We start from the raw sequence: 16525 nt of genomic DNA on the forward strand, positions 1-16525 counted from the left end.
GTAACTTGGTGGCTAATGGACTCTGTAACTTTCAATGAGCCCATCATCTTACAATATTTTGATTCAGGCTGATAATAATAATGGCATTGATGATAATAATACTTTTGTTCATTTGTTTGTTTTTTCATATTTCTTGTATTACATTGCCAATCCAACATAAAGATGCAACACTAACTTCTTGTCTTTTGATTGCCAGATTTCTAGAACATGCCAGGGAAATATTTCTGTTACAATGTTAAATGAAATTCTCAGTACACTAACATAAAATCTATCATCCATTAAGAAAAGTGAGAAAGGCTTTAGATGGAGATGTTTTGTTAGTATTTTGCTTTCAGGATTTGTTAGTATTTCAGGATTGAAATACTAATCTATTCAGAAGTTTTTATCATTCTGTCTCAGGCAAAGGAAAAGTCCAAAAGCCGCCTCAATTCTTCACTACATCCTAAGCTAAGATATTGGCAACCACGAAATTTAAATTAAAGCTGGTAAATTGAATGGAAGTTACCTAATAGTCTGAACCAGAAACAGCGAATGCAAAGTGCAAGATTGTAAGAACTCTGATCAATAATTTTAATTAGAAGAAAGGTTAAGATTGCCTCAGATGAATTCTGGCAAGAATTTTACCTTTAGATTAGACTTCTACAGTATACAGGCAATTTAGGGCTACAAAAAACCCTTGGCCATTTCCTTGTGCATTTTTGGTTTAGTAAGCTTGCAAATTACCTCATTTGAGAAGCTGGACAGTTGGCATTTGTTCTATGTTTTGACAGTCATCATTCCTATGTGTGTGCTAAGCGATGACAAGTTGGGCTAAAAAATGGAATTCATTCAGCTGGTGGCCTTGAGGAAGAATATTGCAAAGTATAATCAAAGAAGGAAGGGCTGAGAAGAACGTCCATGGAGATTCTCAGCCATCCAAGTCATGGGTGTCCCAAAGGTTCTTTTTCAGGAGGCAACTAGACTTTCTTGTTTTTTTTCTTTCTTCTCTGAAGACGTTTCTCTTATCATCCAAGAAGCTTCTTCAGTTCTGACTAGATGGTGGGGAATGGAAGGTTTATACTCCTTTCGGTATATGACAAGAAATGTATTAATATATTTAATATATTTTAATATAAATACATTAATATCAGGTTTGAATGTGTATTTACTGTAGGTTGTATGAAACTAACGCTAATAAACACATAATTATCTTTGCAACATTTGATTAATTATTCTCCTGCACTATTACATTTGCCTAGTTCAAATCTTCCTGTGATCATGGATTCCTCTGCTTCGTTAAATGCACCCTCAGCATCATATTAAACCATGGGGAATATTGATAATGAATGTCTATTTCTGGTCAATTCTTTTTTCTTTAATTTTAGCACAACACAATACATTCTTAGGTTAACAGTTAGTAATTTATGGTCAAAGTTCTCCATTATCCATAGTCTATCACGATTCTGTCATCCAGATCATGGTTGTCCCCAAAGTGCTTTTTCAGGAGGCAACTGGACTTTCTTCTTTTTTTTTCTTTGAGGAAAAGATAAAGATAAACCTCCAAGTGCTTCAATGACCCTCCAAAAGGATGCAAATGACCAGTAGTCTGTGGGGAATATAAAAACTTCCACCCACCTCCATCCAGCCAGAGCCGAAGAAGCTTCTTGGATGAGAAACGAAAGAGAAAACACCAAAGTCCAGTTGCCCCCTGAAAAAGCACCTTTGGGACATCTATTATCCATAGCATCGATCATGTAAAACAGCTCTAATCACAAAACAACTTCAAAGTATATTTTCTAATACAAGCAAACAACAAGACAAAACCCAACATGCTTATAATATAACAATAATGTTATGTCTGGGCGATGGGTCACAAGAAGAGACGAGACTCGAAATAGTGACAACAGCTCTTTATTAGGAAACCAGATACTGAGACAAGACTCCCAGCCGAGGCAGCTCCTTTTATAGAGCTGGCTGCGGCTAGGCAGCCTATGACATGCATTTGAGTTTGCCGCACTTGGTTTTACCCAATCGCGGCAGCCGAATAAGAACCAATCAGAACGCTTTGTTCTGTCCAATCACGGCCCGGCTTTTCCGGACCAATAGGAATGCAGGCCTACAAGCCTGCTAGTATGGAACAAATAAGAAATAAGCTACTGCAGGTAGTCCTCAACTGAGCCCAAAATTGATCTCGTTATGTGAGAAATTTGTTAAGCGAGTTTTGCCCCATTTTCTGACTTTTCTTGCCACTTTTGTTAAGGGAATCCCTGTAATTGTTAAATTAGTCACATGGTTGTCAAATCAATCTGATTTCCCACTTGGCTTTGCTTGTCAGAAGGTTGCAAAAGGGGATCACACTGCAACTGCCATAAGTATGAGTCAGTTGCCAAACATCCGAATTTGGATTACGTGACCATGGAGGATACTGCAACAGTGGTAAGTGTGAAAAACGACCATAAGTCACTTTTTTCAGTGGCATTTTAACTTCAAACGGTTACTAAACGAACTGTTGTAAATCAAGGATTACCCCAGAACCATTTAGGTCCTGGGGCACTAAATGTGTTAAGGGCCCTGTTTCCTAGTTATATCTCTAACGGGCCAAATATTTTGTTCTTGTGAATATTGAATTTGGAGATTTTTGTTGTTTTAATATATTTTTAATTTTTAAAAAAATCATAATATGTTTTCTGAATTATAAGCCACCCACAATCACTGACTGAGATAAAAGACCACGGGAATTGAACAGACAAACAAGCAAGCAAGCAAACAAAATGGTTGCCGTCTTAGGAGGCCCTGGCATTTTCATTGAAAAAAAAAAGGACCTTCTTTTGATGTTCTGCTCTCCGTGCCATCTACTGAATATGTAGCAAACTTCATAATACCAGATTAAATATACAGCGTATGTAGGAATCTATGATAATTAGTTTATATAATTACAAATGTCCAACTTGCACAGTATGCTGTTTTTATAATGCATTTTGATTTAGTCAAATTGCTGCAGATTAGAAATGCAAACTTTGTATAAACAGGCATGGGCGTTGAAGTAGATCATTATAAATACTGGCCCTTCACTGTTGAAGGCATCTCACTCACTGGCAGCTTCAGATTGCGGTATCACAACTGAAGTGAGGAAGCTGTGGGCTACCTTTGCTTTGGCATCAAGACTGAATACAGTAAAGAGGTAAGACGAGAGAAAGAGATCCCTGCTGGAACAGCAAGGTATACTTGGTGTATCCTGACTCACGAAGTCATGGTTTTTTTCTCCTCTTTTCTTTTATGGTTAACTAACTGTTGTTTGCCAGAATAACAGTAATGGAGAGAGTCCTTGGATTGTTTCGTTGATGGTCAGGTAATAATTGAGGATATTTTAAGTCACTCATGGAGAAATGTTAAGCATTGTTAGCCATCCAGGGTTGCTCTGGTGAGATGGGCAAACATATCTATCTAATAAATAAATAAGCAAGCAAGTCTTAAGATGTGAGGAGAAAGTATTTCTGAATACCAGCATTTAGTAAGAAGAGGCTTTTTGGAATAAAAAATGATTTGTTTCCCAGGAAAATAATCGGCTGATAGATTTATGTAACTGCTGTCCAGGACTTATGTAGAATTTCATTTCCTCCAGGAAATGAAACATTTATTCACAAATGGTGATATTTTGAAGATTTTGCAGCATCCAATGCTATACAGGTGCACGTTTGACCTTCTCTATGCTTATTTAAATCAATCAGTTCTACTACAAGCCAAATGTTATCTGGTCTGTGTCAATTTTTAGAGGCATTAAAGATTTAAGACAGTAAGACTAAGAGGGGGAAAACCTGAGTTTTTCATCCCTAATTCAGCATGAAGCCATTTGGGTAACTTTGGGCTGGACATTTTTGCAGTCCAAGGAAGAAGATACTGCCAAGCCATTTTTAAAAATGTTGCAAAGAAAACTGTATAGATCTGTCTATCTAGTCACTCCAAAAGTCAGGGTTGGCACTTTACTCTGACAGTGCTCTGATCCTGCTCATTTCCTAGTGTCTATGGAGATTTGGACAGGCAAACTGGAATCAAAAGGCATGTGTAATCAAAACGCTATCTCTCACGTGTGAATAAATGTACAATGCATCTGATGCAAAATCCCAGGAGAAAGAAAAATATAATTCTTAAAATGAACTGACTGATTTGGCATGCTGGAAAAAAGGAGAGTTGAAGTCAAACTCCATGGTTAATCAGACAAAACTCAAGTTAGACAAACTGTAAATGTCTTAGTGGGACAAAGATGTCCCACTAAGCAGAGAAGAAGACCACAGCAAGAAAACTTCCTCCACAAGAAATCTGTTCAAGAAGAATCAGAGAATAATCTCTGTCCATTGTGAGCAAGGTGTAATCTCTATTGTTTTTTTAAAAGTTTTTATTTTTTACAACAATCATACAAACAAAACATAAAAACATAAAACCCTCTTTCAATTATATACATACAGTGTGTCAGTTGGTTACAGTCTTTTGTGCTATCCTTTTTTTTAACCATTACTCACATGTTATATGAGTTCTCACCTTATCAATCTAGCTTGTGCTTATGTAATATCAATTATTAAACTTTCATTTGACTAAACTATTTTTCCATCATTTTATACGAGATATTCTAAATTTCATTATGGTTTAATCTTATACACTCATCCAATGGTTATATATTTTATATTGTATTCTATATCGATCTATTAACTTTTATTGTAAGGCTTACTAATCTGTTTCTTTACCATGTCTTTTTATCTAACCACTGATAAAATAAATCCCATATCATATAAAAAATTTTATCTTCTTGTTCTCTAATTTCAAATGTCAATTTACTCATTTCGGCACAGTCCATGATTTTCTCAATAATTTCCTCCTGCATAGGTATTTTTTCATTTTTCCAATTCTTAGCAAATACAATCCTAGCCACTGTTAATACCTTTACAATCAAATATTTCAACTTTGTTATATATTTCCGGTATTATCCCCAATAAAAAGATCTCTGGATTAAAGTCTATGTTTCAAATATAATATCTTCTAAAATACCCCTGCGTTTTAGTTCCCTTATACCAGAGGAAGGCATGCCACCCTAACAGCCATGTAACCTCTATTGTTAAGTGGACTGAGTTGTGTTCTATTAGGCAAGCATTCCTTTTTATAGCAGTTCATCATGTTAAATGTTCAAAATGAGGAACATAAATGCTATAAATAATTGGGATGTCTTAGGGCACTGAACCATAGCTTATTGTACAAGCTGCATTTGGCCAACTTAGAAACCCAGGAAGCCATACTGCGGTTTGTGCGAACCCAAATCCAATTGCATAGCTTCCATCTAAACAAGCTGCAACATGTTATGTCGGGTTCTTTAGTTGATCATCCTGCTTCCAAAGACCCCTGTCCAGGACATATACTCAACTTCCCTACCTATCTATGCCTTCTGATTAGACTTCATGAAGGCAGTGTTTCTTTCTATTTCAGCTTTGCTACTCCACTGGATATATATCCTGAATCTTGTCGAAGGGAAAATCTAAATTAGCATCATTCCCATAGTATAGTAAACCCCATGGGGCTGGTGTTGTAGAGGAAGCAGCCAATGGAGGCAAAGTGAGTAAGATCAGGAAGAGAGAAACCTTACGCTTCTGCTAGAGACAATGAGGTTTCTGCTTAACCTTATATTAATTGGCTTCGTGTCCTTTTGGAAGGAAGAGACACAACTGAACAAGGCTTCTCACATTTTATGTAATGCTTCTTCCCTTTCTCTTTAATTTAAGAGTTCTTAGTGTTGAAGGTATACATCCAATGATGCAGATTCCGCAGCACCACATGGTTCATGACCATACTAGTAGTAGTAGTAGTAGTAGTAGTAGTAGTAGTAGTAGTAGTAATAATAATAATAATAATAATAATAATAATAATAATAATACTCATTTCTTGACTGTTCCAGGTACTATTCGCTCCACCATGCAAAACTTTGTTGACTCCAGTGGCAAATTTGCTGTAGACCTTTTTAAACAGCAAATAAACAAGAGTTATGGGAAAAATTTAATTTCATTCTCAGTTGGTGGACAATTGTCATTAGCCTTGCTCTTGCTTGGCAGCAAAAAAGAGACCGCTGATGAAATAACAAAGGTAGGTGTCCTCAAATACTTGTGTTCCTTAAAAATAGTTATTTTAAGTCTTATTAAATTATTAATTATAGGTCACACATATAATCTCATCTATGTTATTGCTAGAAAAGGTTTCTTCTTGGTATCTTGTCACATGAATATCTGCATGGAATTATGGGGAAATCTCTCCTTATTAGCAGCCTTTTTTCCCAACTGGGCTTTCCAAAATTCCTTGGAAAGGAACCTTTATGGATCTTCAGTGAGGAAGTGATATAACAGATGTAAAGAAAATTATGCACTTTTGCAATAACCATGTCACCATGTACAAAGGAAATATTTACTTATGTGCCTCCTCACTTAATCTTCATTCTTACTAACAGCCAGTGGTGGAATTCAGCAGGTTCACACCGGGTTACACCAGTTCACACGAACCGGTTGTTAACTTTTTCTGAAGTTCAGCAAACCAACTGATCTCACCACTGGCTGGTTCTACCCCTCCCCCCTCCCCTCCCTGACATTCCTCACCTGGCCTGAGAAAGTAAGGCTGACACAGCTGGAGAGTGCCCTATTGGGGACAGACAGCTAGTCCTGGCTGGGTTCCTAACTGCAGCTAGGCTGATATGCCCGCTTCTGTCGCTAACTTGTCTCCCTGGCCTGCGGATTTCTGCGCAAGGCTTCCCCACCATGCCCTTCTCTGTCTTCTTCCCCTTGGCTAATGCCCAGCAAGGCAGGAGTTGCTCTGCCATGAATGGGTGGAAACGGGCAGTGAGGGGTGTGGCTGAGCGATGCTCCTGCACCAAAAAACCTTCCCTTACCCTTCTCCTGTGTAAAGTTCAGGGCCTTTTTCCTCCATCATAGGCCAAGGGGTCACTCTGGGAGCAGGTCACTGTTGGCCTTACCTTTGTGGGCAGCCACAGTGAGCAGATTGGTATGAGTCCTATGGGTTGGAAAGTAAGGTTGACAGCAGAGGAGGGAGACCTACTCTGGGCCCACCATGCTTGGCCGAAGGGTTGCTGTGGGAACATGGTGAGGCTCAGCTGCCTTTCTTGGCTTCCATGAGGCCTGACAGAAAGCACCTGGTCCGGGCCAACAGCCCTCCCTGAGGAACAAAGCATTGGATGACCCGATCCATCCCAAAGGTCTCGAGGAGTTCTAGAGTTTCCACATGCCTCTGCTGGCCTGAGCACCATGCCCTCCAGATCCCAAAAGACCCAGTGCCTGGTGGCGGCTCCTGGCCAGCAGGCGAGCGGATGTCCTGGGGCTGCACGCATGCACACCACTGCATCGCAGTGCCCCAGACTTGGCCCCAGCACGGTGATCTCCAAGGGCTGCCCGCTTGCCCACCTGCCAATCGGTCTCTGGAACTCTGGTTGAGATGACACAGTGGCTTCTTGTTGTTTTTCCCTTCAGAGGGAATGTTCAGGGAGGGGGCAGGGGTGGGCCAGGTTTGGGCGGACCCATTGCTAACATTATGGCTGGTTTGGCAAACCACCAAATCCCAACCCTGGCTGGCCCCGCTCACTCCACCCCACCCCTCCCACCCCACCCCTCCCAGGAGTCGCCATGCAGCCTGTTTTGGATGCGAGGTAAGTGCAGGGTCCGTGTGGAGGTTCAGGGAGGGGGAAAAAACAGGCCTCCTGGAAGTCCCAGAAATGGCCCCATTTCTGGCCTCCAGAGGGACTCTGGAGACTCTGGGGGGAGGCCGTTTTTGCCCTCCTAGAGGCTCGAGGGAAGCCTCCAGAGCCTGGGGAAGGTGAAAACACCCCCCTGTCATGGTGCAGGAGGCTGACTAGGCCATGCCCACCATGGCCATGCCTCCCCAGCAACCAGGCAGAGAACCCATTGCTGAAATTTTAGAAGCCCACCCCTGGGGGGAGGCAACTTATAACAGCCTGTCTCAACTACCACACATTTTAGTTACCCTAGAGGAGAAAAGCACATCCACCCAGGATTAAACAAGCTCATGGGAAACCTAGGGAAGGAAGAGAAGGAAGAGAGGATGGGTGGGCAAAGGACTCATGCCAGTCCTTGTGGATGACATTTAAAAAAAAGGATGTTTTTGGTGCACAGCGGTGTTGTCATCAGGAGGGTGAATCACCCATGGAAATGACTTCACTGCAACCCTGCAAGATGCTCAGGAGTGAGGACTGGGTGCCCCCAGGCTCCATATAAGGTTCCTTTTAAACGTAAGCCCTTTTCCCTCAGCTGTTGCTTCCATGCTTGTCTTTCCTACAACCCCAGCCACCTCTTGAGCTTGCTCACCCTCAAGTGCCCATTGTTCCCATACGGTTTTGGGGGCTTCTCCCTTCTTCACTGTCTCTGGTGGAGTGCTCCCAACAAAGACTAATTGGGACACAACTTATGTATTTTGTTTTGCAGGCTCTTCGCTTCTTGAAATCGGCAGGAACTGGGACCGCTGCAGATGAGTCTGTAAGAGAGTTATCAGTTGAATTTCATTTGACTAACTCTTCTAAATGAACTGTTTGGTATAAGGCATTCTAAGCGCTTGAAAAAAAGAAAATAATGTTGTTCTTAGTAAAGAAATAATAAATATTGGCAATTGGAATTGTCCATCCTAACCCAAATCTGTTATGATTTTTAAGTGATTGAACCCAACCTGGATTGTCCACAAGATAATGGATAAGAATAATTGCTCACTTCCTAGACTCACATCTTAAAGGAGAATGTCTCAAGGATTGGGACAATGACCCCTAAGAGGATTTCTGCTGTAAAAATAAAACATATACTGTGTTTCCCCCAAAATAAGACCAGGTCTTATTTTCTTTTGAAACCACCCCCCCCAAATAGCTAGGTCTTATTTTGGGGGATGTCTTACTCCCCCCCCCCATGTACCAGTAGGAGGGGGGCAGGGTGACGGCTCCTCATGTCTCCTTACCTAATAGTGTTACCTGCAGTTTGGTCCATGAAATAGCTGATCTGTGGGTGCATTCCTGCTGCCATCTCCAAGGAGCATGGCAATTGTGGCTGCCAAAGGAGCAGGAGCCCCCAAGTGCCTCTGCAAAACAGCTGATCTGTTGTGTGCTCCTGCAGCTGCCTCCACGAAGTGTTGCCCTTTTGCAGTTGTAATCTGTAGGTGCCTTCCTTCCCTTTGATCCTGCCCTTCATCTACTGTAACCCAACAAAGCTTTGGGCGGGGGAGGATGGGTGGTGTGAGCACTAAGTTAGGAGCTGGTTATTGCTCCTTTCTTGCTCTTTGCCAAACCTCAAACACCTTGCGTTGTGGCTGCCTTGGGGGAGGGGAGAGACTTGTGTGTGTGTCGGTGTGTCGGTGTGAGCGAGTGAGTGAGAGAGAGAGATTGAGATTGAGAGAGAGAGGTATCCATGGCTGGTTTCTCTCTCTCTCTGTGTCTCTCTCTCTCTTTCTCTCTCTCTCTCTCACACACACACACACAAACACGTCCCTAGCCTCTCCATCCTCTCAAGGCAGCTACATCCCTCCACTAACCTACTTTCCAGCTCACTTCTCCACTGCATGTGCAGGGCAAGAAAAGTAGCCTGTGCAATTCAGACCTTCCAACGTCTTGCAAAAAAAAAAAAAAAAAGTCTTGCAAAGTTGGAAGGTTTTTTTTTTACCATAGTCCCACAGACTACTTTTCTTTGCCCTGTACATGGCAGTGAAGAATGGTGCAGGAAAACAGGTGAGTGGAGGGATGTGGTTACCTTGGGTGGGATGGAGGGGCATCTCCCCCTCCTCCCCCACACATACAGAGGAGGGGATTTTGCCTCTTATCCTGTTCTCAGTCTGTGCCGAGCTTCAGAACAGGTGAGAGGCAGAAAAATCCCCCTTCCCGTTTTCAAGCCGTTCGCAAAAATGTTACAATCCTGGAATATGCTGAAGGCTCAGAATGGGGCGTTTTTGCGAACAGCTTGAAAATGGGGAGGGTGAATTTCCCTGCCCCTCACCTTGTTCTGAAGCTCAGCATAGACTGAACAGAATGAGAGGCAGGAAAATTTCCCCTCCCCATTTTCAAGCTGTTCACAAAAGTGCCGCAGGAAAATCTGTCCTCCCCTCATTTTCCTGCTGGTCCTCCTTTCCTTTGGGGTGATTTCTGCTGAAACCATGGATGTGCCTGTGTGCAGGGCTGGCAGGGCTAATGAGCACTGGGTGGGGGTGGGGGGGCGAAATCTGGTTTAGATGCATAGGGAAGCAGAATTGGTTTAGGTGAGCTACCGTTTCAGCAGGCAGCAGCTCCATGGGACAGACAGATGGAGGAGAAAAGGAGATCTTTCCCTCCCTCCTAAATCCCACTGCAGGATTACCATGGAGCTCCTGCCCACCAAAGCTGCAGGGTAGCCAAGACGGCCAGGAGGTTGAAGAGCCCTCTCAAAGCCAACAGTAGCAGATGCAGCTGGGAAGAAGTAGGGGAGGGAGCAGGCAATCCCAGCACACCAGACAGCTTTCTGCCTTGTAGCAGGCACCTGCACAAGTGCATAGCAAGTCTCTTGCTGCCGCTGTGCAACCCCCAGCATGGACAACAGGAGCTGTGCCTTCTCCCTTCCAAAACATGCCAGGATGGCACCAGCAACAGGCAAAGGTAGCAATCTGATCAAGAGCCCCCAGAAGGCCAGCAACAGTACGTGCAGCCGAGCAGAGGGGTGTGGGGGAGAAGCAGGCAATTCCAATGTGCTGTGGGCAGGGCTGGGGCTGGCAATACCTCAGGTACCCAGAAAGATAGAACCAGAGGCAGTGTCCGCCCCTTGCTGGCTCAGCTGATCCACGGGCCATGATTAAGGGGCCGAGTATACCCACCCTTTTCACCAGTGCTTATTTTTGGGGTAGGGCTTATGTTAGGCCCAGCCCCCCACCCAAATCAAGCTAGGGCTTATTTTCGGGGTAGGTTGTATTTTTGGGGAAACACAGTATTCACATCCTGAAATCTTTTAGCTAAGAATTGTCATATATGAGTTGTTATGAGCCATGATGGAGCAGTGGCTAGAATGCAGTACTTCAGGCAATGCTGATTGTCAGCAGTTTGGCAGTTTGAATCACACCACACTCAAGGTTGACTCAGCTTTCCATCCTTCTGAGGTCAATAAAATGAGGACCCAGATTATCGGGGGCAATATGCTGACACTGTAAACCAGTTAGAGAGAGCTGTAAAGCAGTGTGAAATGGTATATAAGGCTAAATGCGATTGCTAAATGCGATTGCTATTATGGCTTATTCTGTTATGAATTATGGTAAATATAAATATTTTGAAGGATGTTGGCAAACATATTTATATTACTGTAAATCTGCTGTCCTTTTCTGCTTGAAGCTTTCTGGGTCTGAGTGCGATAAATCTGGAGGATTTCACACCTGGTTCAATCAGCTCCTATCAGCCCTCAGACAGCCTTCCAAATATCGTATGCTGAAGATGGCCAGTCGGATATATGGATCAAAAGCTTATCATTTCCTGGAGGTAAGAAAGAACACTTTTTCCCTCTTTACCTATTAATCCAATATTGATGGATAGCCAATCTGGATGTTCACAATAATCAGCAGCTTGAAGCAACCACATATCTTTCTGACTATGAATTTCAGAGAGTAGAATTAAGTACAACTGACTTCAAAGAAAAACAGGAGTAGTAGCTGTAGATGTAACAACTATGATAAGCTATGCCTTTGTAAATGTAGAATTGATGATGATCCACTTCCTAAATATGGTTTACTAGAAATTCTACAGGTATCATGTTTTATGTATAGACACACACACACACAATTTTTCAGGCAATGATGCCACGCAAACACCAGGAATTTCATTCTTCTAGGACAGAGTTTCTCAACCTGAAAAGCAATTTTCAGACATGTGGACTACAACTCCCAGAATTCCCTAGCTCTGGGATTATTTTCAACTTTCCAGTCTAGCCTACTGACTGAGCTGCAGCAAACTAGGTGCTGCCATCTAGCTTGGCCAGCAACTAATGTCAACTAGATTTATTGATGATGTGCATGTGATAATAGGGGAATGAATATATTGATATGTCTTCTTTCCTTTGGTGCAGCAATACGAAAAGTGCATAAAAGAGCTATACAATTGCGAATTGGAAAGTGTTGACTTTATGAATGCAAATGAGGAAGTTAGACGGAAAATTAATTCCTGGGTTGAAAGGAAAACAAATGGTAAGATATTGTACGCTGCTCATTGGATTTTCCACATTGAACATGAAGTATAATATCACTGAATGTGTAGTCATTGAGAACTAATGGGAAAGGATAGATGATGGACATTCTACTGCATGAAAAATCAATGAAGTTCAGGGGATTTTTATGGACTGATGTGCTGAGGAATGAGATAAGAGGATGCCTCTCTGAGCATGAAGCCAGTTCTTGTATACTTTAATCTGCCACTTTAAGTGCCAAAAAGGTCATTCATGAATTTTAAACAATATAGAAAGGGTCAGTGAATACGCCCTGGTAAGATGCTGAAGAAGAGAAAATTAACCTATGGTCTGGGGTAGGCCAGGACCTGAATATATCACCAATCTGCAATATATCAGAGGCTCAGTTTCAGGCCTTCAGCCCAATGAATCTTTCTTATCCATGGCTTTAGATAAAGGATTTGCACAGTTGGGTCCAATCTTCTTTTGGACACAGGGAACCCACAAAATGGCTCCGTTATGTCTGAGTTTTTAAACACCCTCTGGTATTATGTGCATCTCTGGTGTCATTCTTGCTTTAAGATATTGTTGTTCTGGGTTTTTTTTTTTACTGTATACTTCCCAGAGTGAGATGGGTGCCTGCATAAATGTGATGAATAAATGAAATCAGGTCATTTTAGGTTTACATTTTCACTCTTTCACTTATCTTGGATTTTTATGTTTTGTGTATTCTTTTCTATTCTCGGACTCAAAAACTGAGTTGTAGAAAGAAGTGATTCATTGACAGTATTCCACCATTTGCTGATATTTTCATTCAATTTATCTTCCTAAAGGTGAGATCACGAATTTCTTTCCTGCTAACTCCATTGACCGATCAACTGCCTTGGTCTTATTAAATACTGTCTATTTCCAAGGAATGTGGAAGAGGCCATTTAATCCAAAAGATACACAAAGAGGAATCTTTTGGACTTGTAAGGTATGGTATATAAACAACCAGGGAAAATCACAATTCTGTCAAACAATTAAAAGTAACAGCCTTGTTGAACACCGTGGGAACACAAAATCTATATATAGTAGGTGGTATCTTGAATTATCAGAGTCTGAAATGAAAAATTGGTATTATATTTGGCCTACTATACTCAACATTTCATCTTGAAATTCCTGATATTGTTATAGCTTTACTTTTAAGCATTGCTTTCTTTGTTATAGGATCAGAGCATGTATGTGGATATGATGACTCAAAAGGGCAGATTTAACATAGCCAATATCTCGAACCCACCAATGACAGTGGTGGAGATGGAATATGAGAATGAAGAGCTGAGTATGATCTTTCTTGTACCAGAAAGCAGCATTTCTACAGATGAGGTGATTTGAGTTTTGAATCTGTATTTTAACAGTATGCTTGGTAAAAGATCTGAAGACATATCCCTAAATTAACATCTACAACTTTTTAAAAATCATAGAATTACAGGAAATGGCGTTTCTAATCCTAAATAATTCTCAAATCTAAGCTTGGATATATATATATATATATATATATTTCTGATATTGTTTATCAGTATAATAACTAACTGTATGATTTTAAATGTGTCAGTATACTGAACATATTCGTTAGTTTGTGGGCAACAATATACTAGCTTGCAATGTTGTCTAGAGATCAATGTTGCTAGCTATCACAGAGTAGCAGGAATTATTCTAGTGACACACTAGCCAAAATTTGCTGACTAATCTGTCTTGAGGACCTCCCATTATCAATGTGGGGAGGGAGAGAGAGAGAAATAGAAATTCACTATCCAGAATATAGCCTATTATCCACCCCACCCTTCTCTCACTAAGACTGATGATATTACCTAGTTTGGATAACGAAACTTCTGCAAGAAAACAACTAAGCCCAGAGGGCACCAAGGACCTCCCCCCATTCAATTCTGAACTGCAAATATTCTCCTTATCTATCTTCTGTGTCCAACAGTCTTCCCCAAGACCACTGCTATCATGTCTGGTCTCGTGTTTAGTGATATACTGAGAATACTACTTTACGCACAAGAGATATTCCTATCTCTTCTACAACGACCAGTATATTAAATACTTGGCCATGTTGTTAGGCAAGCTTATGCAAAGCTTGAAAAAGAGAGGGAGCGAACTGTTGGGTATACTTTTGTACAATATTTTTCTTTCTCCAATAGTATCTCTAGTGTCAGTATGTGTATATACTATTGAGAATCAATTTTTCTTAGTGTGGTTCTTTTACTCCAACTGCCACCCACTCTTAAGCCATTCCAATAACAATGACCACCATATATGAAAATATGAAGTTCTTGACTCTATGCTGAACTTTGGTCTGGCATTTGGGAAAAGCTGCATTTTGACAGCTGAACCTGCACTTTCTGCCCTTAGTTCCTGTATATTGATGATATGATTTAGGAAAGACATTGCTCTATTGGGTGACATGACTGGATAAGGGGTAAAAAAAGAAATCCTAGATAGAAAAAAAACCTACAGCACATTAATACATTGTATGTATGTCCAGCATTTTTATTTTACTATTCCACTAGGAACAAAAAAACAGCATGCATGCAGTAATCTCTTTCCCTCAGCACTCACAATCTCTGTTAGGTAGACTTGGTTGAGAGAAGAGTCAAGCAGTGAAATCTTTTGAATCTTGGCAATGCTAGCTTTTGCCCTTGATTTCTACAGAGATTACATCTCTCCCTTTCCTGGGATTCCTGATTTTAATCTGAGGCTGGTGGGAATTGGTAGCCGTCACTTCTCATGAAATTTTGCCTTTTGTTTTAAAAGGGCTCACTTTTTCTCCCTTCAGCAAGGAATCTGGATTATTTGCCTTTGTTTACATGTCAGAGAAATCTCTCTTACAGGGAATGCATAAACTGTGAGTGCCTGGAAGCCTATGAGATTGTGAATATCTGGTGTAAGCAGACATATTCACAAACCTGGAGCAAGATAAGCTCTTCCTAGATGCACTGCTCAGCATCTTGAAAAGAAGTAGCATTTCATCAGATAAATTTATTAGATTATGTCAAAATGATAATGTGGTTATTATGAAGTTGTTTGGCATTTTGAAAAACCATTTGTCTGTTTTGTTCTCCCCCACCAATATTTTTTTCCACTCTTGTATTGATTTCTATTTTTCTTGACAGATTATAACGAATCTCACTTATGAACGACTTCAAGAATGGACCGATCCAGGAAATATGAAAAACGTAGCAATTAAATTGTCCATGCCAAAGTTCTCAGTGCAAAATCAATATCCACTGAAAGGTCTGTTTTCAGAAATGGGGGTGAAAAATCTGTTTATTCCAGGCAAAGCCGATTTATCTGGCATGACTGGGAATAATCAGTTAGTTGTGTCTCAGATTTTTCAAGCATTTGCATTTACTGTCAGCGAAGAAGGGTCAGAAGTATCTGGAGCCTCTCGTACAGAGGTAGTTTCTGGGAGTCACTCTGATGTTAAAATAAATAAGCCTTTTTGGTTTGCATTGAAACATAAACGAACCAATGTGACCCTGTGTTTGGGTAGGATTTGTGAGCCAAACTGGAAGGGGCATCCAAAATAACAAATGTCTTTCCAGATGTTGTGAACAGTGGAGCCTTCTATATTCTTAATTCTTTTTCAACTTGGCTAATACCTTGTCTAAACTTATAAGCCCAAAATCGATTTCCTATTTGCCTATCTGGGTCAAAAAAAGCTTTCACTTTGTGAGTCTATCTGCAACTCCTGTTCAGTGCAAAAGTGATGTATCCATAATAAACTTTTCTTATACTGTGCATGTTTGGAATTTCACACATGAAATCGGGAACAATGGGGGAGAATCAGTAGAGTTACTTTGAATCCTCCCGAGAGAATAAACCTAAAGTAAAAGAGTATCCATGAAGATCCTCAATCATCCAGGTCAATTCCAATTGCCTTTTAGAAAAAAACACCTTTGGGACTCAAGACTTTGGATGTTGCTGGGCAAAGGAGGGCAAATATTTATTTGTTTTTTATTTGTTTTATTTGTGCTATTTATTTGTTTTAAGGGAAAAAGTCACCAGAGTCTTCTTGAAAGCTGAAAGCTGACTGCCTGTTGGAGCAGTACATTTGTATAGCTCCAAATTTTCCTTTCAGCTGGATATCACAGAAGGATGGGGTAGGAATATAGAAGAAGAGAAAAAACCCCTTTTCTTTTTCTCTTCATTCCTCTCTCACTCCCACTCCATCTAATTTGATTTTGTTTCAAATTGGCTGATGAAGACTTTTGGAAAACTCAAAAGCATGCATGCCACCTGTGTAAAAAATTGCCCTCTTTTGCTATGGTATGCTTTCGAACAGTTTTTTATGAGATACA

General features: G+C 40.9%; 1 protein-coding gene across 1 annotated transcript; it reads left to right on the forward strand.

Moving 5' to 3' along the window:
- Window positions 1–2394: 2394 nt before the first annotated feature.
- LOC113436488 (serpin B3-like) lies at window positions 2395–16250 on the forward strand. The gene is made up of 12 exons (XM_026700916.2): window positions 2395–2415; window positions 3060–3160; window positions 5745–5761; window positions 5918–6102; window positions 6939–7031; window positions 8460–8510; window positions 11360–11503; window positions 12087–12204; window positions 13016–13158; window positions 13392–13547; window positions 15338–15622; window positions 16218–16250. The coding sequence occupies exons 1-12, from the start codon at window positions 2395–2397 to the stop codon at window positions 16248–16250; spliced, it is 1347 nt and encodes a 448-aa protein (XP_026556701.2).
- The last annotated feature ends 275 nt before the right edge of the window (window positions 16251–16525 follow it).

This window comes from Pseudonaja textilis, chromosome 3 (assembly GCF_049901715.1).
Source record: "Pseudonaja textilis isolate UNSWEBS1 chromosome 3, rPseTex1.2, whole genome shotgun sequence".
In the NCBI taxonomy this organism is placed as follows: domain Eukaryota; kingdom Metazoa; phylum Chordata; class Lepidosauria; order Squamata; family Elapidae; genus Pseudonaja; species Pseudonaja textilis.